This window comes from Staurois parvus, unplaced genomic scaffold (assembly GCF_062004578.1).
Source record: "Staurois parvus isolate SC_StPar_1 unplaced genomic scaffold, SC_StPar_1.0 ptg000562l, whole genome shotgun sequence".
NCBI lineage: Eukaryota > Metazoa > Chordata > Amphibia > Anura > Ranidae > Staurois > Staurois parvus.
In genome coordinates this window covers 342,987-365,807 of record NW_028318358.1, presented here as the reverse complement: position 1 = coordinate 365,807, position 22,821 = coordinate 342,987, and the positions used below count along the sequence as shown (strand labels likewise).

At 37.5% G+C, this 22,821-nt stretch overlaps 1 protein-coding gene across 3 annotated transcripts in view; it reads right to left on the bottom strand.

Annotated features, from left to right (window-relative positions):
* COL2A1 (collagen type II alpha 1 chain) overlaps positions 1 to 22,821 on the bottom strand; it is an 81,586-nt gene that overhangs the window by 11,772 nt on the left and 46,993 nt on the right. For all 3 annotated transcript variants that reach the window (XM_089691364.1, XM_089691365.1, XM_089691366.1), the window contains 23 exons: positions 22,631 to 22,729; positions 22,391 to 22,444; positions 21,679 to 21,786; positions 18,827 to 18,880; positions 18,493 to 18,591; positions 17,534 to 17,587; positions 17,313 to 17,411; positions 16,274 to 16,327; positions 15,676 to 15,729; positions 15,247 to 15,300; positions 15,082 to 15,135; positions 14,164 to 14,208; positions 13,828 to 13,926; positions 13,611 to 13,718; positions 11,856 to 11,909; positions 11,421 to 11,474; positions 9,866 to 9,919; positions 9,250 to 9,303; positions 7,709 to 7,816; positions 6,472 to 6,525; positions 4,646 to 4,699; positions 3,299 to 3,460; positions 3,016 to 3,123 (listed from right to left, as the gene is read on the bottom strand). In XM_089691364.1, coding sequence (XP_089547490.1) covers positions 3,016 to 3,123; positions 3,299 to 3,460; positions 4,646 to 4,699; positions 6,472 to 6,525; positions 7,709 to 7,816; positions 9,250 to 9,303; positions 9,866 to 9,919; positions 11,421 to 11,474; positions 11,856 to 11,909; positions 13,611 to 13,718; positions 13,828 to 13,926; positions 14,164 to 14,208; positions 15,082 to 15,135; positions 15,247 to 15,300; positions 15,676 to 15,729; positions 16,274 to 16,327; positions 17,313 to 17,411; positions 17,534 to 17,587; positions 18,493 to 18,591; positions 18,827 to 18,880; positions 21,679 to 21,786; positions 22,391 to 22,444; positions 22,631 to 22,729 — 1,737 coding nt within the window. The remainder of the gene's footprint in view (positions 1 to 3,015; positions 3,124 to 3,298; positions 3,461 to 4,645; positions 4,700 to 6,471; positions 6,526 to 7,708; positions 7,817 to 9,249; positions 9,304 to 9,865; positions 9,920 to 11,420; positions 11,475 to 11,855; positions 11,910 to 13,610; positions 13,719 to 13,827; positions 13,927 to 14,163; positions 14,209 to 15,081; positions 15,136 to 15,246; positions 15,301 to 15,675; positions 15,730 to 16,273; positions 16,328 to 17,312; positions 17,412 to 17,533; positions 17,588 to 18,492; positions 18,592 to 18,826; positions 18,881 to 21,678; positions 21,787 to 22,390; positions 22,445 to 22,630; positions 22,730 to 22,821) is intronic.

Here is a 22,821-nt window from a genome sequence, read left to right as displayed (position 1 = left end):
AACCCAAAATGTGTTTTTTTCTTTAATTTTCTCTCTCTCTGATAACAGCAAGATAGAGAGGGAAAATCTCTTTTTCTATCCGAAACTAAAAAAAAAAAAGTTTTATCTTGATTATGTTTTAACCACCTTCCGCCCGCCATATAGTACAATGACGGGTGCACGGTGGTTCTCTCGTTCTGATAGGACGTCATATGACGTCCTTCCATTCTCACCGCGCATGCGCGGCTCAGGGAGCGCGCAGCGCAGCGATCGCTGGTGCGCTGTGTCCCTCGGACACAGCGGATCACGGAAAGAGCCAAAGATGTCGGCTCGGTCATGTGATCAGCTGTGTCCAATCACAGCTGATCACATGTAAACACGGAAATGTCGGTTATCGGCATTTCTCTCCTCTCGAGCTGTCACGCTGACAGCTCGAGAAGAGAGGAGAGCCGGTAATCGGCTTTCCGCGGAGGGGACATGTGGACTGATAATCAGGGCACTGATGATCAGTGTGCCCTGATGATCATTGTGGCCCCAGAAGTGCCACCTGTCAGTGTCCATCAGTGCCAGCAGTCAGTGCTCATCAGTGCCACGTGCCAGTGCCCATCAGTGCCACATCAATGCCACATATCAGTGCATACCAGTGCACATCAATGCCACATATCAGTGCCCATCTGAGCTGCCTTTCAGTGTCACCCATCAGTGCCAGTCAGTGCCACCTATCAATGACAATCAGTGCCACCTATCAGTGCTGCCAATCAGTGCCAGTCAGTGTCGCCTATCAGTGCGCATCAGTGCCGCCTATCAGTGCAGTCAGTGCCGCCTATCAGTGCCAGTCAGTGCCGCCTAACAGTGCCAGTCAGTGCTGCCTAACAGTGCCGGTCAGTGCCGCCTATCAGTGCCAGTCAGTGCTGCCTATCAGTGCCATATATCAGTGTCATGTATCAGTGCTGCCTTTTAGTGCGCATCAGTGATGCCTGTCAATGCCCATCAGTGCAACCTACCAGTGCCTCCTCATCAGTGCCCATCAGTGCCACCTATCAGTGTCCATCAGTGCAGCCTATCAGTGCCCATCACTGCAGCCTCATTAGCGCACATCAGTGAAGGAGAAAAATCACTTATTTACAAAATTGTATAACAAAAACTAAAAAAAAAATGTTTTTTTTTTCAAACGTTTCAGTGGTTTTTGGTTTGTTTAAGAAAAAATAAATATCCCAGAGGTGATTAAATACCACCAAAAGAAATCTCTATCTGTCTCAAAAAAATGATAAAAATTTCATATGTACAGTGTTGCATGACCGCGAAAGTGTGACAGCGCTGAAAGCTGGAAATTGGCCTGGGCAGGAAGGGGGTATAAGTGCCCTGTAGGCTAGTGGTTAAAGGAGCAACGTCAATCATGAAAATGATTTATAAAATGTTAAACCTATTAATGAAATCTACAGCATATTTCCAATCTCCAGCCATAATGGCCGCCATCTTATCACTAAGTGATCAATATGGATGGTACAGTAAAAATATGGATGGTAACTGACAGTTACAGAAAGTACACAATTAAATGCCTGATATCTACTGTATATGCTCCTTAGTTGTTTAGAAAGGTTCCTATAACTTAAAGATTCTGAAGTGGTTTTCTTTTTATGCTTAAATATTTTTTGTCAAGGTAATAAAAAAACTACAAAGTAAAGGCCCTTAGACTTGCCTTCACAGCCCGCAGTTATGGCCAAATACCAGACCATTTTCAGAGGAGAAACTCAAACAATTTCCTACCAACATTCTTAATGGCTCTTCATTCTAATATGCTGCCTGACTAGCAGAAAAGGCAAACATGCCTTTAAGAAGCGTTTGGGCTTTGACTGTCAAAACAACCCGCATTTGGCTATGACTGCAGCATTTTGAAAGCTGCTGCATGTACACTATATTGCCAAAAGTATTGGGATGCTTGATTTTATACACCTGTGGCCATGGAGGTGATTGGAACGCCTAAATTCAGTGATTTGGAGGGGTGTCCCAATACTTTTGGCAATATAGTGTTTGTATGTGTCTGCACTTTAAAAAGAATCTGTAAGGGAAAAAAGTTACTGGTATAAACAGCTGTTACATACTGGTTTCCTTCTATTACCTATTTTCTGCTACTTGGCCTTTTAGAGAAAACCATGGCAGAAATTTAGAACATACTCATTAATACAGAACATCTACACTCACCGGCAACTTTATTAAGTACACCTTGCTAGTGCCAAGAAAATATTCCCCACACCATTACACCACCACCAGTCTGAACCATTGATACAAGGCAGGATGGATCCATGCTTTCATGTTGTTTGTACCAAATTCTGACCCTACCATCTGAATGTTGCAGCAACCAGTCTGCCCATTCTCCTTTGACATCAACAAGGTATTTTCGTCCACACAACTGCAGCTCACTGGATATTTTCTCTTTTTCAGACCCTTCTCTGTAAACCCTTGAGATGGTTGTGCACACAAATCCCAGTAGATCAGCAGATTTTTAAATACTCAGACAAGTCTGTCTGGTATCAACAATCATACCACCTTCAAAGTCAATTAAATCCCCTTTCTTCCCCAATCTGATGCTTGGTTTGAGCTTCAGCAAGTCATCTGCACCACATCTACATGCCTAAATGCATTGAGTTGCTGCCATGTGATTGGCTGATTAGCAATTTCTGTTACCAAGTAATTGAACAGGTGTACCTAATAAAGTGACCGGTGAGCATGTATTACATCTATATAGTATAGGACGTGTTCAGAAACCTGGTGGGAGGATTTCACATGATAACTGCTTCTCACCAGTGAACTATGGAACTGTAAAAAGGAATGTTATTTTTCTCAAAGCCTGCCTGAGAAATTCCTGGGTGGCTTAAGAAGTTTTTGTGTCACTGTCAGCTTCACAGCCTACTGTATAATATTGGACTGTGTACCTGTTCACATAGTCTCCTTATAGTCATTTTATTACAGACTAGAAGACATTATTTATGTATTAGTACTGTATTAGTACTGTTTGACATTTAATTTCATACTTACAGAAGGTCCAGGAAGACCAGGGAAACCTCTCTCACCACGCTGACCAGGCAAACCAACAATACCACGCTGTCCAGCCAAACCTTGAGGACCAGGGGGACCATCGGGACCCTAATGAATAGAAAAAACACAACAATTTCAGAGCTGGACAGTAGCATGACAGGCCTGTGTAAGTAGATGACGTACATGTAATAATTGGTGACCCACTTTGTTCCATGTGTTCATGTAACCAGATTTTGATTTAATACATAATGTGCGCAAGGTAGCTTTTAATATATATACTCACAGAAGGACCATCTTCACCAGGCTCTCCCTTCTCACCAGAAGAACCAGCAGGACCTTGCAAACCAGGATCACCAGCACGGCCAGGAGGACCACCATCACCGCGAGCACCCTTTGGTCCATCTTTGCCAGCAGATCCAGGAGGACCAGGAGGTCCGGGATTACCCTATGACATGAATTTAAAAAATAGGTACATTTTAATTATATTACATTTGAAATGAACAGCTAACCTGATAAGATGCTAAGCAGCCAAGTGAAGGGACATGTATGGCAGGCTGACAAAACTAATGTAATTGAGAGGCAGTGGCCTAATGTAAACATACACATAATAACTGTGTGTTTGTTCTCTACAGTTTAAAGGGAAAGTGTAGACTTTGTAATATATTTACATATATCCATATGAAAGGGATCAACTTAAACAATTGTATTAATACGTGTAAATGTATTGAAAGCCTATATGTATATTTTGTCCTTATCTCAGTTTTCCTGATCCTTTAATTTCACTGCAGACTGAATATAATAGACCATCTGCAGTAGCAGATCTGCATCTGACTAGTAACTAGAGAAATGTGATCAGTGATGCCTGGGCAGGGAGCTGGAGATCAGCATAGCAAGGAAAAGTTTTATTTAAAATAATGTAATTCAGCAATGTTGACATGCTCTAATGATTTATGTGACGTATGAATTTTAATGAAAGATACTTTAAGAGATTACAGGATATTTATTAAAAATGAAATATAATGGTATTTTGAGATTCACATCAAGAGGATCTTCAAAGCATTTGCCGTAAAAAGTTTTCATTTGCACAGAAATTACTAATCCGCTTTACAAACTATGGAAAACTTTTTTTACAAGATGAAATAATAGTAATTCATTGCTTCTTTTAAAATAACTGGGACAGATTACCTAGGCCTAGAGTTGCAGGACCACTAAAATTTGATCTCCGCAAAGACAAGGTGGTCTAATTGTCTTCTGATAGGCTATGATACTAGGAACCACCAGTGTTCTAGGTCAAGGGCAGTTTTCTGTTACAGTCTAAAGTTACTGGACAAAAATATTTGTAAATGCCGGTAGCCACAAGTACCTTTACCTATATAACAAGTAGTCTACTAACATTAGCTAACATGGTTAAATTGGCATGTTAAAGAGAAGAAAGCGAAGTACAGTCAGATGATGTTATTATATATCACATAGCTTTAACTTGGTGGACTAGTGGAAAAAGAAGATAGGCCTTAGGGTGCTCAAGATGCAAGTCTTGTCTTAAGAAAGTCCATGAAAAGGTGATGCCCACCATGAAAATAATGCACATTTATGAATACACTAGTTAAAGCTCATAAACAAGGTTACTTACATTGGGACCGGATGGACCAACTCTGCCTGCAGCACCAGGGAATCCGGTAGCACCCTATACATAGGAAAATGCAGATAGTCATATTTTTGCAGAATCTGTCTTGTGCATGAACAGTTAAGTAAACAAAGCACATTTTCAAAAAATAATATTCCCTTGTCTGATATTGAAATTTGTGGTGTATTGTTATTAATTTTCCTTTTGTTTTTGAATTATGGACCTTTATGGACCTGAACTCTGATGCTCTTCCTGCCTTTCAAATTAAGGTAAAATACCCATAGTTGGCTCCAGACAGTGACCAGAGGGTGGGTAGTTTAACTTTACCAGGCGGGCGTCCTTACCATGCCTTGTCTTTGTACTGCCAAGCCTCTGTCATGTCAGTAGAGAGTTTAACTTCTACGTAAATATAATGAATATGTGCAGTAATAGGACATCATAAAATAGCTTATTGGCTTTTTGTCAGGTGGTTTAAAATGAATCGACAACTAACTATTTTTGTAAATGGTTTTCAATAGATTTAGGAATGATTACTGCCTGTCTCATTTGGGAGATTTTCTCACTTCTTGTTGTATATCTGGGACAGCATACACAACGTCAGCAGAAATCTTCTCCAAAGCTGACCATATATGGGTCAGTTTTTTTGTTCAATGAAAGGGTGGTGGGAATCCTCCTCGCTGTGCTATTGTATTCTGACAGCGGGGAGACTCCCTCACCATCAGAATGCATAGATCAGTGCTGCAGTCTGTAGCCGGCAGTGCTGATCGAGCGGTTTTAATCCGACAGGGTGGTTGAAAAGAAGTCGATAAGCAGATCAACGTCTATTCAACCACAGTGGCCATACATGGTGCAAAGGTCTCTGCTGAACCAGCCAAAATTAGATCCATGTATGGCCAGCTTTAGACTGATGCCTTTGGAACAAGTATCCAATCGGATGGCTCCCCCTCTATTCCTGTTTAAGAGACAACTTTAAGATTTTAGATTTTCTATCACATTTTCCTTTGCACCACAGTGCACAGGAAGTAGTGTTGACCAGTACCATTCTCTTCTAATAGGATGAAAGATGGGCTTATCCTGTCCAGTAATGGAATACTGCCTGTTATGTCCATCATACTGAATAAGGATTTCCAGAAAACCTCCCATGGCAATCAAAGGCCTCCTTGTGTTCCGCACACTATTAAGAACAATTACAGATGAATATTTCACTGGTTCCTTTCTCAGGGAGTTAAAGTGTGCTGACAGAAAAACAAGAGCTTCTATTCTTGACCTCTTTATGAAAATGCTGGTTGCCTGGCTGTTATGCTAATCCACTAGTTCCTGATAGTCAGTAACTCACAGAACAAGCATGCAATTTAGGAAAAGGAGATTAAATTCTCTACGCTCTGTCTATACTGTATATGTTTAAGGTCAGTGCTTCAAAATGTATTAAACCCAGAGACGGACAGGCTACTAGCATTTTCAGAAGATCTCCAGTTGCAGCCTCTGTACTTCTCTCGTGACTAGTTTACTTTCCCAAATGTCTTGATGACCAGTGTGAACAGTATGTAGCAGGGGGTTAAAATCAAAGCAAAGTGGCGCACTGGGTGGAGGGGATGGGGGTTGAAGTGGAGCAAGGGATGGATATACAAAAATCAGGGAGGTTGGAGGGCTTTTCAGAAAAACTTGAATTGTTCACACAATAATTCAGTTTGATGCTGGCTCTGAAAATACCTGTTTAGTTTTACTAAGTAATAGCATACCATTCGACCGATGTTCATGACCAAATGTCACATAATGTTAAAGACTAGAAAATGTTTACTAGTTAGAAGAGAAAAATAAATGGTTGTACTTACAGCTGGACCTTGGGCACCACGAGCACCTTTGGGACCTGTAACACCAGTTGAGCCCTAGAATAAAACAAAAAGGATTATTTGTTACGATCACATTTTCTTGTTTTTTTGTGGTTCATTCATTCCATTGTATCAGTTATGTACGGTTTACTTATATAACATTGACAATACATTTACATGCTAGTTAATGGGAATTCTAGTTTGTTTTTGGGTTTTTTTCCCATCAATGTGATCCAATTAGTTTAAATAATGTGAGTTAATGTTTTTAAAACCTTGGTTTTATTTGTGGTTTGTAACGTATATATGTTCATGGAAACAGCCATATTTTCCTGATTATATTGTGTGCTTTCTGCTTTGTAGTATAGCACAACAATCTTGGTTTACTGCTCAACTTATCTCTGCACAAATGTGTGGGTCCAATGACACTGGTTGGAAAAATACAGTTTATGTAAACTAACTTCTTTTTTTACATTTTCAGCAAAAATGCTGATTGCATTCTAGTGTACAATCTCTAGAAGGAGGTCCTATATATCTGCAAATTAGGGATGTTGTTGAGATTTTGAAAAGCTGGTATATAAAATGGAAAATTACATTTAAATTCAGCTAAACTTTAGGATAACCACAAATGTATACTGACTAAAAATACACAATAATTTACCTTGTAATGATTTTCCCCATTCATGGCTGTGTTAAGATTTGTAATAGTAATTGTGGAATCTTGCAGTAATAAAATTGTTATGCCAAATGTTCTTTATATTATTTCTATAATTAAAGTGATTGTAAACTCCTTTTTTTTTTAAATAACAAAAAGGTTTATACTTACCTGCTCTGGGCAATTTAATTGTCCAGAGCAGCACAAACCTCTTTTTCTCGGGTCCCCCGCCGGCTCATCTGGCTCCTCCTCCTATAGGTCTTCCTATTGTGGCAGATCTGTGGGCTTGATCCTGAGCTGAGCTGCCTGTAGACAGACAGTGCAGCTTGGCCCCGATCCCTCATCACAGAATTTGAGTGTCAGCAAAGCCTGTGAGAGGGCAGAGATGCCACAGACGAGCAAAGCGCTGAATCAAGTAGGGGCTCAGATAAGTAAAAGGAGGGGGGGTGAGGGGTGCAGACTGCTACCTAAACATTTTTTACATTGATGCAAGAAATACAGTATGGTAAAACAAAGTTTAGGCTTTAGAACCACTTTAACTGTGATACATTTATCATTTCTATCTAGATGAAGGAAAATGAAACAGACCTGAGGACCAGGAGCACCAGATGGACCTTGAGGACCTGGGGCACCAGCATCACCCTTCTGGCCAGACTCTCCCAGTTCACCTTTAAGACCAGGCTGACCATCAGCACCCTGTAAGACAAAGGAATAGACATATTAGGACACCTGCTGCAATGTAAAACAGAACAACTGATTAAGCAATAAATTCGATAAGGGCACCTGTGGATTCTTCCACAGTTAAATAACAGAAGGAAAGCTTGTTGACTGATAATTTATACCACTGATCTGACTATAATTCAGCCATTACAAGAAAAGTGCCTATAATGCACGGAGCTGTCACAGATCTAATTCCAGCTAAATATGCTGCGATTATACTTTTCTGAAAGCAATTAAACTTTAAATTTCCAAGTTTAAGAAATCACTAAAAGATGGCTGTCAAAGAAATATATAATCTTACTATCCAGTCTGGAATTTAACATACATACGTGTTGTCAGAAGGGTGGAGTTTAATGAATGTCCCCTGTCAGTTTCTCTTATGCCATCTAGATATTACTGGTTGCACAGTTCCATTAAACTTGTATAGAAAGAGGTTTGTGTATTTCTAATTGAATTCAATGTGATGTGCAGATATCCCTTATCTTATTATATCTGTTAGTTAAGATTACCATAGACAGGTTCATTATTAATGACCTAATTTGCCAATAGTTAATTCATGTGTGGGGCACTTTGATGAATGTCTAAATTTGGAGAGATAACAGTCATATGGATGGAATGTCTGTCTGTGTTTGTGGTTATGATGGATCTTTTTTACCTCCAACAAAATGACCAGATTGTTCAAATTTAGCAATAAACATCTATGGTCAAATCTGATGTAAATCAAGCCACCAAAAATGTAGCACAATGGGGTTGATTTACTAAAGGCAAATAGACAAATTTCCTCTTAGCTTAGTGAATGTTTTGAAAATTCTCTTTGTAAAGAATGCCAAATCACGTGAAAACACGATGGCATGAAAAAAAGCTATATTGCCCCTGGTAATCAGAAGCCATACAATCTAGGCTATCACATGAATTAGCCTGAAATAAAGTGTTTGTACAAGAAAAGGAACACTTTGATTTATTATAATCTTAGGGTTCGGCAATGTTGACATTGGTGCACGACCAATTCACGACTGTGAATTTCAAAGGATCAGTTAATCCAACATTGATAATTCCGTTTTTGGCAGATGATGGAGAGCCAAGAATCACCAGCTGGTTTGGATCCTTATATCTCTTAGAATCTCTATTGATGAGAACTATGCTCTTGATATCCCAGGTCTGAACACCTGCCATGCATGTTATGAAAAGTTCTCACAATTCTTTTTGGGCTTTTCATTTATTTTACATTGTAGAAATTGCAGTTCATGAACACTTAAAACCCAAAGATGGTTGGGAACAGAACAGGGACCTGGGAGACAGGGTTCCCAGGAGATGTAAGAAACCGGTGGGGATCCCACTCACTAGTCAACTTTAATTACAAAAGACATTACATTGTTAGAACAAAATATTGCATAGCTTTTTTAACTTACAGGTGGGCCAGCAAAACCAGCAGGACCAGGTGGGCCAGTCTCACCGCGATCACCCTATAAGGGAAACAGTTACATTGTAAGTTTTTAATGGAGGAAAACATTTGTTTATTACAAAATTTTTTTTGAATGATAAATCATTTGACAAACTCCTAATTAGGAACATGCTATCCACACCAAATGTGTTTTCACTTCATTGGTTTGTACTAGTAAAACTGAAGACACCTCATAGCTCACAAATGGCAAAAGCAACATGAATCAAATAAAAAAAACCTTAATCAAGTCAATGCAAACTAGGGGAAACTTGTTTGGATGTTTTTGCTATTGTGACTATCTTTTGGGTTTTAATAGTAAAATAAGGATATAGAAGTAGATTGTTAGGCCTGCGTGCAGAAAGTCTTACTAGGAAAGGTTAACCTACCAGTATGTTTTTTTGGGTAGTGGAAGAAAACTGGAGCACTCATGTTAAAATACAAATTACATGCACTGGTACCCATAATGGGATTCAAACTCAGATCCTGATGCTGCAAGGTTAGATAGTTAAGTACTTATCGACAATGCTACTCAAACAAAGACACTATATCAATATAATAATGTGTATACAATGAAGAAGACTTACAGGAGCACCACGGGTGCCAACGATACCAGCTGGGCCAGGAGGGCCAGACTCTCCCTAAAATATTGAAAAAATGTACAATTTCAGTTTTCCATAGTTGTCACAGCGCAATCAATATTATAAAACAATAGTCTCCACTTAATTTCAATTGCATTTCATTCGACTATAATGTCCTAATAATAAATTATATTTACTTGAAATTAAACTTGTATGCCGCTGAACCATTTAAGTTTATTGCTGCAAATAATTGGTAGCCATAATGTAAATATTCTAGATATATTTATCATACAAAAAACTGTACTGACATAACAAAGATTTGCCTGCAAGTGCAATGCAATGGTAGATGTCTGAGTCCTCTGTTTTTAATGATTTGCAATTTCCAAGTTAATCTATAAGAATCCATTAGTGCTGCTAATGTTTAAAGAATATGTAAACCCAACATTTCATATTCCTGATATGCGCCTGATGTACTATGTACTTCTATGAAAAGTATCCTGTTCTCTTTCTATTGCTTCCTTTGTTTGAAATCTCTGGTGTTCCTGCCAGTCCCTCTCCTTTCCTATTAAAAACTGACCACACTAGGCATGTGTGTGCAGCATGGTCAATTTTCTAGCTGTCCTGGGAGCTAATCTAATGATTTGACTTGTGCTGACACGCCCCCTGCATAGCCATTTACTGGGAAGATCAGTGTACTGCTGTTTTTCCTCCCCCAGATCCTGCTGCAGCTGAGAACAGGGTATGCAATCACTTATAAAAAATGGGAAAAAAGATATTTATAAGGTTTTTATATATGTATACATAAATGTTTTGGCTTTCGATGTTTTTGCAAAGAGAGGGTTTGCATATACTTTAAAAGGCAGGGCATATAAACCTTATATGGCTGACTTCATCATTTATGGGTAAACTACAACTTAAACTATTACAACTAAGAAAAAACCTGATACTATATGATTTGCAGCTCCTTAACATATGAGGGTCTACAAATGTCCCATATATGTAGTGGGCATTACAGGAGCCACATTCAGAATATTAAGACTCTATGTGCTAAGGTGGAATTCATAATGCTTGTAAATCTGTCTGGCCTTAATATGGTGTGCATCTATCTGTTAGACTATATTTGCATGCCATTTTGGCACACTGAAGCTAATTTATAAAAAAGAAAGTTTGGGTGCTGGCTCTTATAACCCATTACAATTTAAATTTTTTAAAACTGGCTGTGAAAACTAGTCAATGGATATATGTCACTAGTAAGTTTATATGTTAGTGTTAATGGCATCTCAATAAAACTAGTATATTCAAATTATTTAAATATATAGTGGGACATGAGCTAATAACACTTTTTCTTATCTTGTCTTCCTAACTACCTGAGTTTAGGAAGGTTCTGTGCTGCTATGCTATCAAACACTAGTAAGTTTATAAACTTTAGTGGAATAGTCTACTAATGGAATGGGATAGTTTTGCTATTATTGTTGGTGACTCTAATCAAAATATATACTCCAAAAAAAGTTCTAAAATCTATTTCCATATGAAACAAACCTGTACATTAAATTTCACTTACTTTCTCGCCATTAGGACCTGATGGACCATGAGGACCAATAGGACCAGTCAAACCCTACAAAAGAAAAATAGTTATTAAAAAAATTGTTGCCAGTAAATTAAATAACATGTTTACATTTCTGTTGAAGTGTATGTTCCTAATATTACTGTAAAGGCCCTGAACTCTGCCACTTATAATGTGGCTTGATAACCAAAAAAATTAGAACTAAATTCAGGAATTACCGATACGATTACCACAAATAATCTTATTTTAGGGTCGTTCATCTTGACAATACTTCACATTTTGTCCAGTGAAAAAAAATTCACAAGCAATATTTAAAATTCTCTTGCCAAACTGTACAACCTTCAAAGATTACCTACGTGTTTAACTGTAAATATTTTTTTTTGTGTGCTACTTTTACTACTAAGCAATTTAGTTAAAAATCTCAATACTTACTCTAGCACCATCTTTTCCAGGAGCACCTTCTGGGCCTTTCTCACCGGAGTCACCCTATATAAACAGCAAAAAATATAGGTTGTCAATTTGTGTGTTTATTTTACTTTAATAAGGACAAAAGGAGAACATTCACAACCACTATAAAGAAAACAGGAAAAAAAAGAATATATAATCAATAATCAGAGATGTAAACTACTAGGCACAATTAGTTGGCTGTAAATTTAAAATGCAGCCATACTAAGGCAACTTTGTGATTTCATAAATGTAACATTATACGTTTCAGCGTACTGTGAATATCAGCAAAGCTGAACTTGTAGTGCAAGGGCAATACATTTGTAGGAGGTGATACGGAAGTGTTTGCTTGCCAATACTTTAAATTCATCAGAATTAGAATGGTTGTTCAAATGCACATTAGCAAATATTGACAAAACAGGTTTTCTGTTTAGAACAATATATAAATGAAAAAAAGACATGTTTAGTTATTTGGGTATGTTTCACAACTGAACTTCCTAACCAGTCCTAGATGGTTAGAACTGGTGGCAAAAGTAGTCTATTAAATAGCTGAATAAGTTAAAGCAGAAATCATGTTATATGTTATTTATTTATTTATTTATCTTTGGATGGGGGCGCCAAAGACTTGAACTTTGACATGTCTCCTTGCTGGAGAGATTTTCCATCACTTACTGTTTTGTTGACCACATAGGAAGTGAGGGGGAATGTTCCCAGTTGGGTCACTGACAGCAGTAAATTCTATTAAGGGTTCTAACCCTTCCACAATCAATCAGAAATTACTAGAAATTCTGGAAAGTTACACAGGGGTTTATTTACTAAAGCTGGAGCGTGTAACATCAGGCTTACTTCTGCATAGAAACCAATCAGCTTTCAAGTTTTATTGCCAAAGCTTAATTGAACAAGCTGAGGTTAGAAGCTGATTGGTTTCTGTTTAGAAGCAAGCCTAATTTTGCACTCTCCAGTAGTAAATAAACCCCAGTTTCACATAGGTGAACTGTAGTTATTCCTCCATCAGTCTTTTGAGACAATGCAGTTCATTTACTAAAGGAAAACAGGCTGTTTACTTTGCAAGGGAAGTTTCAATTTGCAAGGGAATTTCCCCCAGAGCTTAGTGAATGTGATGAGATCTTACTCTGAAAAGAATACCCAATCATGTCCAAAAAAATATTAAAACAGCATTTTTGCTTGCACAAGATTGGAAGTCTGCAGAACCTAATTCACTAAGATCTGGGGAAAATTCCTTTCCTTACAAAGTGAAGAGCTCATTACCTTTAGTAAATCAACCCCTCTGACTACATTTCAAATTGCAAACTGATGTGACCTACTTGGTCAAAAGTCTGCAAGATTAGGATATTCATGTCTAAAGCCAGAGTATAACTGAATGATCAGAATGTAATCAGGGCAACTTAATTATTTGTCGGATTTCTTAAATGACTTGAAAATCTTCAGTCTTTGGCAAAGCACTGAGTAGTGCCAAAGTCATCTGTTGCAACATGCACTGATATTAATTTAAAGCCAAACTTCAGCCAAAACTCTTATTTTGAATGTTGGATAGAGTGGGGGAGGGATGGAATCCTTGCCGGGTTTTTTTTGTGGTCTGCCCCTACATTTAGGAGATTTCCTTTCTGTTCTTGTATGGACAAGTGAGGGGAATCTTTTCAGATGGTACACAGATTGCAACATATTTCTGTCCTTCATAGGGAGTTAGCAAGACATTATTAAAATGGGAAATGGATTACTTACTCTGTCACCTTTAGCTCCAGGGATACCGCCAGTTCCTCTCTCACCAGGCATACCTTGGAGACCAGGTGGACCTTGGGCACCAGTGGGACCAGTTGGACCAGAAGCACCCTATTAAACAAACATTAACACACAAACCAATAACTCCAAAAATTCTTACAGTGCATAGTCAGTATCAGTTCAGAAAGCAAAGAACACAGCAAAAATGTCCTAAACTTGCCTTAGGACCATCTGTGCCAGGAGTACCAGGAAGACCACGAGGACCTTGGAGACCTTGAGGACCAGAAGAGCCACGTTCACCTGGGAAACCACGTTCACCCTACAGGGTAGCAATAATATTAATGGCCTTTTAGAGAACAACATTTTTTTTTAATGTGAAGGAAGGAACACAATCTATGATTCAGAACAAGGAATTGTATCTAGTTTATTAAAACCAGTAGGATATGAAAAAAAAGTGGTAAAGTTTGTTGAATTCTTTACAGTTTTTAGGTTTTGCCTATCCACATAGCTGTATGTGATGTATGTAATCATTAGTATCTATTCAAATGATACTTACTCTTGGGCCTACAAGACCTGCAGCGCCAGCTTCTCCTGGAACACCCTAAAGAGATAAGAAACATCAGAAAGTTAATGACAAATTACTGTAAAGTAAATGATAATGCTAAAATACATGACCAGTGTATAAGGTACTTCTGTTCTATTTATTACATGGTATTCTAATTGATCATCATTTAAACACTGCAGTTTTTATATAATATTAATCCAAGTCTCGAAATTCCTTATTATAGGCATTTACCCAGTGTTGAAATTGATCAATAGAGTCAAAAAGCTAAAAGGTATACTAACCCTGGATTCCAGACTATCATGAGGGTTTATCGGAAATGCATCAATATTAAAGGACAAAAATATTGATTGGAGGCATTAAAAGGCCAGATTAGTAATACATATTGAGATCATTCTGTTTGAACAACCACAAAATAAGAGGATATAAAATTAAATTAGAACTACAATATAGGTTTGTTTGTGCAGCCAGGAAATGACAGCTCACATAAAAGGTTACTTTATTGCCATTTATACTGAATTTGCAATTTTTACTAACAGTGGAAATGTTAATGAAATATCATGGTATATTTTATACCATGACAATCTTGATGTCGTGCCAATTGTCGGAAACTGCAGCAGCAGTTATAGTATGTATGGTTACATAGAGTATATAGCATATGTTTGGCTATCATGATTATACCTAATGACTTTCTGTGAAGAAAACAGCTTTCTTCTTTTTTGACAAAAATATAAATGCTTAAAATATAAATAGAAATTACTTAGGATGTAATATTTGCATTTTAACATTGTGAATCCCTGATAACTATTGGACCCATGATGATCCATGCTTGTCAATACCTTGAAGGTACACTTTCTTAAGAATTGAACATTAACCACAGATAGTTGGTGCTGCAAACTGCAAATTACTCACCTGGTCACCTGGCTTGCCACCCTCACCGGGAGGACCTGGAGGCCCAGGAAGACCCTAGCAAATGAATACGAAAAAAATCCATTAAATTTTTGTAACTCAGAGACTGAAAATAAACACAATTTTATTGAGGAATAATGCAAACTATAAGCATTTACATGGACTTACCTGGAAGCCAGAAGGACCAGGAGCACCTTGTTCACCTCTCTCTCCAGCAGGACCCTTAAAGATGATACAGCCATTAGCATTACATTTACATTAAATGTGTAATATTTTGCATAAAAATACAATAATTTAAATTAAACATTCAGTGAGAAATTTACACAGTAATGCTACACACTACACTCCTTACTCCTTACAGTTAGAAACTGCTTATACTTATACTTCAGGGTATTTACTTTTCATTAGTCAATGGAAACAAATTTATAGTTAATGGTAAAGTACTGGAAAACCAATGCTTTCAACTTAGCATGACACATCTTACAGCAAAGGCGATGCTTTATTAAATATGCAAATATGTTATATAGATTGCAATTTCTCATCACTTTTCAGAGTCTTAATTTTACCAAATGAAAGAGAAAATAAATTAGAACTTACAGATGGGCCAGATGGACCTTGAGAACCAGTTTCACCATCTTTTCCAGGCAGACCCTTGAAAAGAAATTCATTTCTTGTTAGTTTTACTTTAACTATTTTTAATTTTCAGCATATGAATGGGGGAGATAAAGAACCAAAGCGTATACATAAAATAAATAAAATTAATATAGTTATATAGTTATATATATTTGATAAAATTACTATAAAATGAGTGAAAGCAAAATCAAGGTTCTGTCAATTTAATATCAATTTGGTATACTGTTTTTATTTTAGGTACATATTTTTTTGAATAAAGCTAGAAGCAGCTAGATGCCCATCTGTATGTGGATATATTCAATTTACATCAATGTAACTCATATTACAAAAATATAGATTAACTATGCTTTTCAATATTTCCAAATTGTAAAGACCCACCCCAATGCACCAAACCATTCCTAAGTAACATACATACTGCCAAATCATGCCCACTTGGAAATAGCTATATCTTTCATGGCCTGAAATCATAGCACTTGTGCTACAACTTGGCATGGTAGGAAAGGTTTATCTGAATCAACGATCACAAATAAAAATGTATATCCTGAAAAATATATGTACTTACTCTTAGACCAGGAGCACCAACCAATCCTTTTTCACCAGGCTTGCCAGGTTCACCCTGTTTGAAAATAATATCAAATAGGTAAGTTTATAGATTTAATATTTCTTTTAGCAATAGTAAAACAGTCAAAAACAACCATCTGAAAACAGTCTGCAAATTTAGCCAAACTAAACTGACAGGATGATGAACAATGGTCTCCAATTATAAGACATATCTACTTCCTTATAGGGGCTGGATCACTGAAGATATCATTGGGGACATAGAACATCATCATTTAATAAAAAGACGCTCTCATGACATTTACTTTGCAGGGCATGCTGGGCTTTGTAATAAGGAAGCCCAGCACTGTATTTTCCCTTGTTCATTGTCCCTGTCTAAATAAACATCCATAATACTATATCTACTAGCTAAGAAAGAGGGGGAGCCTCTGACTGATTCAGTTGTACTGGTGTAATTTGACCTCCTGCTATTTACGATGCCAGCTACTAAGGCTAGCCACAACATAGAAGTAAATCACTGTGCAGAAAACCTGAAGTTCAAGTTTCCTGCTACCTCCTGGTATCAAGGTAGTAAGGATACATTACATTCATATGCAGTATTTCATATTTACCCTGGTAAAAAAGAAATAACACATATCTTCCAAACTTATTTCTCTTTAGCTATAGTTGCTTTTACTTTGTTTCCAAATGAATAGCATTTACAAAACTGGAGCAACAAAACCATAGTGATGCTGCCAATAGTAACTGAAAGCGGATTTCTTGCTATAAGCTGCACATCCACTTCAATGGCACTTGCACTGGTATGTATAACTGTTAACATGCCAGTTTTTTACTCTTGAAAGCGTATCTGCATGTTCCTCTTTGCCATAACACAATAAGCTAGTGGCAACCATGGTCAAGCAGCGAGATGATAATGGCAAATAAAATTCATTTTACATATTCCAGCTTGATCTTGTAATCCCCTACACTCCATGTTCATTTTCACTAATCAGCCACATAAGTATACTCCTATGTACATTTGAGAAAAAAAATATGTCTCTTACATTAGCACCCTTAGGTCCTGGGAAACCCATGACACCAGGTTGTCCACGAGCACCCTGTGGGCCAGGAGGTCCTGGACGACCATCCTCACCAGCAGCACCCTGGAAGCAACAACATCAAGTCATCAGTCTGTTGATTTTTATTAACTTCTATATAAAACAAGTGAAAATGAATGATATTTCAATACAAATTTACATCAAATTAGGATGTAATATATACTTACAGTTGGACCAACTTTTCCTTGAGGACCAGCATCACCAGGGCGACCAGTAAGACCCTATTGGAAATGAAATGCTCATCAGTTAATTTCACATTGACCGTCCTAGATTTAAAAGTTGTTTTGGACTTGTCAAGATTTATAGTATTGGCCAACTGAACACTATAATTCCCCTTGTTTGATACAATGCTCTTCAACTACTGGTCATTTTAAGAGTAATTTATCAGAGCTTTATATATAAAAAAACAGACTCCAATGCAGGAGACATGTCATAAAGGAGAATGGAATACTTCCTGATACTCTATGGTAGTGTGGTGTGTATAATGACCATGATCTTCCATACACATGGTGCAACAGTAGTTGTCTATGATTATACATCATAGTATTTGATTGTTTTAGCTTTGATAATAAGTGTAGTGCAACTAAAAATACTCATTCAGTGGATGCTGATATAGTGACAACTTTTCTTTTAGTTTATTATGTCATTGGTTTCTAAATGTCTACCATTTTTACAACTTGTTTTTTTCCTTTTTTTATATACAGCACTTGTGCATGAAGTTTATTTTCTTGTCTTTCCATCAGTACATACTCTATTATTCACCAGAAAACTTGTATGTTTTATCCCTGTCAGTCAGTGCATCTGTTTTTGACTGATTCTCTGCTGTTATCTATTCTGCAATAAAACTCTTTGTAAAAGGAAAAAAAAAAATACTCATTCAGCCTAGTCTCTAGAGCAAGGTGTGAGGATTATTTTTTAAATGCTGAGATTTTCTCAACAGAATATTCTATTACCTATTCCCCATACTACAACGATTATCTGATATGTGTTCCAACTGGGATCACTATACCCCACCACATCAGTATAGGGAACAAACATTTACTATCGAAAATTGTATGTTATCTAGTGTTTTCAGAGGCCACTATCCCGATTCCATATCAAACTTTGCCAATTTATTTGTACTTACTCTAGCACCTGGGAGACCAGGTTCACCTGGACGACCAGGGTCACCATTAGCTCCTTTTGGACCACCAAGGCCAGGGACACCACGATCACCAGGAGCACCCTAAAACAGAAGAAAATTGTCAATAAGAACAAATAAACTTGTGTTAGGAAATTTAGTCAAAGCAATACTTGTTTAACTGAATTAAAAATACTTTACTTTTGCTTTAATAATATGCCACTGAACAATGTAGGGTTGTGTGGCATTTTTAATTCAAAAGTCATTTCTTTATTTAACTAACTAGCTAATACTAGCAAGCCTTATTATTCTTGGCTTCTTATTTTGTCATTGCACTCACCTTGGGACCAGCAAGACCATCTTGACCAGGGAAACCACGATTGCCGGGAGCACCCTAGTAATACAAATAAGGCAGAACAATTGTTAAAACTTCATGTCAGATTAGGGGGCTTACCTATGTATGCATTTTGTAATAGTATGTCTTATTTACAAACGATATCAGTCCACACACAGCAAGATACCCAAGTTTGGGAGTTCCTGCTATGTTACAGCAAAAACATGTGACCATCACCATTAATAGTATGCTTTAAAAGTTGGACTTAAAAGTATGGCTTTAAAAAAAAAAAAAAACCATTTATACTCACCTAGGCGGATGCAACATCTTTCTGATGCTGCATCTGTTCCCTGCCACTTCTAAAACTGAGAACTGAGCAATCAAAGACTGCTGATAGCTCAGTTCTCCACCTTCAGTAAGCAGAAATCCAGTGACTTTTTATCACCAGCTTTCTGCACTGCCCATCCAGCACTCAATGGAGCATCGCGGTTTGGAGGGGGCAGGAGAGGCTGGCTCAGACTCTCAGCAACCTAGAGGCTGAACCACCTGACGGGCCAGGCATCTGTGTAGATCCCTACTGTAAAGAGTGACAGCACAGGAAAGCAGTATTAACTGCACTCCTGTGATCCCCAGGAGAAGTGCAGCCAAAATAGATTTGGCTATATTTCTACTTTAAAAAATAACCCTCCCCTCAAAATACCAGACCTTTCAACAGCTTTTCCTGTTGACCACAAAATAAAATGTAAGAAAAAATATGGTTAGTGCTTTGGGTTCTGTTTTTTTGACCTTCTTCTAAAAGCATTCAGCCAGTCCACCCAGCTAAGGTGCCTTTTTCAATGAGGAAAAGAGCCAAGTTTCTTTTTGGCAACACTGCCCGGCTGATATGTTTTACTGTACTGAGTAAAGTTGAGTGACAGATGTTGATCAGGAATAAAAAGTGTATAATTTAATAATGAAACTATAAAATGACAAGCATGTTAAAAAAAGAAAAACCAACCCCATAGACTGTAATATCTAAATATCATTATTCTTTTTCAAGTAATCCTTATCCTTGGGGTGCACATATTTTTCAATTAATTACCTTGGCTTTCAACTATTCATTTCTTCATATATACAGTCATGTCAAAAAATAAGAACACCCCATGGAAATTGTTGGCCTTTTCACTTTATCTAAACTGACAAACATTAGATCTTCTTTTAGACAGTGACTGCAGAGAAAGGTGACCTGCTTATATAAATGAGACCTAAAATTGACATTGTGTATTCATTCTCATTATGAATTAATGAAAACTCATATTAAGCATATGGGAAGCACACCTTATGGCACTAATGGCAGCACTTTAAATCCATGAAATTTGAATTATGCGTTCCAGATTAGATGACAATAATTAGAATCTCCATAGAGCAGGGGTATCAAACTGTAGCCCTCCAATTGTTGCAGAATTGCAAGTCCCATCAGGCATTGCAAGGCTGACAGTTACAAGGATTGCTCCCAAAGGCAGAGGCATGATGGGACCTGTAGTTCTGTTACAGCTGGAGGTCCGCAGTTTGACACCCCTGCAAATAGATCCTGTCTTATTTCAACCTCACACATCTAGGGTTTGCTGTTCTCTTTGCTATTGACATGTGTGGCATTACCATGACATGCTCAAGTGAGCATTCTAAGGCCCACGTAATCAAGGTTATGTCTGAAAAGGGATTTAAAAATGTGCCAAATTGTTTTAACTCAGTAAAAAAATTAAAATCTAAAATTGGGATAGAGTTCCAGTGACTGCTAATTTGAAACAAAGGGAAAATAATTTAAAATTGGCATAAATTTTCAGTGACTGCTAATTTGTCCAGGGCTGGCTTGCCTAGAAGCTGACTGATGCTAACAGAGTCCAAAGAGGCCAACATTTCTTCACAGGATCTGCAGGTAACTCTTGCAACAGTTGATGTGAAGTGCATCCATCTACAATCAGATACTGCATCAATTTAACTTGCATTGGAGCATGCAAGGAAAAAGCGTTTGCTGTCCAAAAAGAACAGAAGAGCCACTTTTTTCATTAAACATATAGACAAAAACCTGGCCTTCCAGAACAATATGCTGAGTTGTTTGGTCACAGTAACAGTAAACATGTTTAGGGTAGACCAAAGACAGTATTTCAGTAGGAGATCCTCATAGTAACTATGAAGCATGGTAGTGTAAATGTTATTGTTTGGGGGGGTTTTTTGCTGTTCCAGAGACTGGGCAGCTTGCAGCCATTAGGGTTGATTTACTAAGGTTGAATAGATGCGGTAATTGATCTTTAAACAGGATAATAATCCAAAGCACACTAACAAATCCACCAAGGATTTGCTCAGAAAGAAGAATTGATGGTTTATAGACTAGTCAAAACCTGGATTTGAATCCCATTGACCTGTTGTGTGGGGATTTGAAATTGGCAGTTTACATGAGGAAAGCCTCAAACATCTTGTAAGGAATGTGGTCAAAAGTCTCAACAACTGGTGGTCAGTTATACAAAACACCTACAAGAAAATACTTACGCAAAAGAGGGCAATACCAGCATCTGATGGCAATGCTGCACTTACTTTTTACATAGTGCACTATTACATCTATTGATATTTTTGTAAATAAATGGATGAAAAGGCAATTTTTCCCTGTGTTTTCATTTAAGTATATTCCCTTTATCTGTGGGCACTGTCTAAATAAAGATCAAATGTTTGCCTTTTCACTTATGTGGAAAATGTCAATTTTCATGAGTTGTACTTAATTTTTCACATGACCCAGTTGTATGTGTGATGCACTTCCATTTCGAATTTGCCAAGCCCTTAAACAGTTTCTAGATACATGATTTCTAAATGTAATTTAAACTTACTCTTTCACCAGGAGGACCAAGTGGACCAGCGGCGCCAGGCTCACCACGGGGACCTCTTTTGCCTTCTTCTCCAGCTGGACCAGGAGCACCCTGAGGACCTGAGGGCCCCTAAAATTAAACATACAGACCTATTAGTAATGCACAATGCAAAGTGTTGTACTGTATTATGTGACCTGGCTATACTAGCCTATAATGGTGCTAACAAACTATACCGGTCCAGAGTGCTAAGTCACCTAAACTTATATATGTATGCCGGCTTACTGTATACCCTCCTGTAAAACAGTACAGAATATGATGGAGTTAATTATAGTATCTTGGCAAGAATTATATGTTTACATTTTTGAGATTGTAAGTGCCAAAGTACAGTTAGTATTATGCATAGTTTGAAATGAACCAAATGATAACAATTTTACTTGGAACTGGTAATCAATAGCAAGCCTTTATAAAGCTTATATAAAATTATCTCTGGAATGTTGGTACACAAGGTTTGCTTGTCATTGATGGATAACCTGCCTAAATATATACAAACTCATATTTCACTTTAGCACAAAGTCTGGTTTTACACTACAGAACAAGTGTATCTACCTGATATCTAAGTTATTTTATTATGAGGGTGTCACAAAAAAAACAAAAACAAAAAGGAAATACAGAATAAATTTAGCAATGTGTGATATTTAAGTTTAAAAAGGTATTTAAGATTTTAAATACTTACAATTTCACCCTTAGGACCCTGTTCACCCTTGAAACCTGCAATTCCGGGATCACCCTAAGACAAACAGAAAGAACATAATACTTATTGCGTTAGCCATGATACTTCCCTGTTAGATTATGTATCTATGGATTAGAAATGATCAATTACTGTTAATAATCAGTCTAGAAATAAGGCCAGCATGTATAAGTAGCAGTCAGATTTAATGTCAGATGCCCCTGAAATTGTAGATAGTAAACTTACCGATTGACCTTTGGGACCAAGAGGGCCAGTGGCACCCTGTGGCCCGGGAGGACCACGTGGGCCAGGGAAACCAGGAGCACCAGCAATACCAGGACCACCCTAGAGGATAAAAGAGAGTTACAGTGTATTATATAACTGTAATAAATACATGACAACTATTGATCATTTAAAAAAAAATCTTTATCTAAATA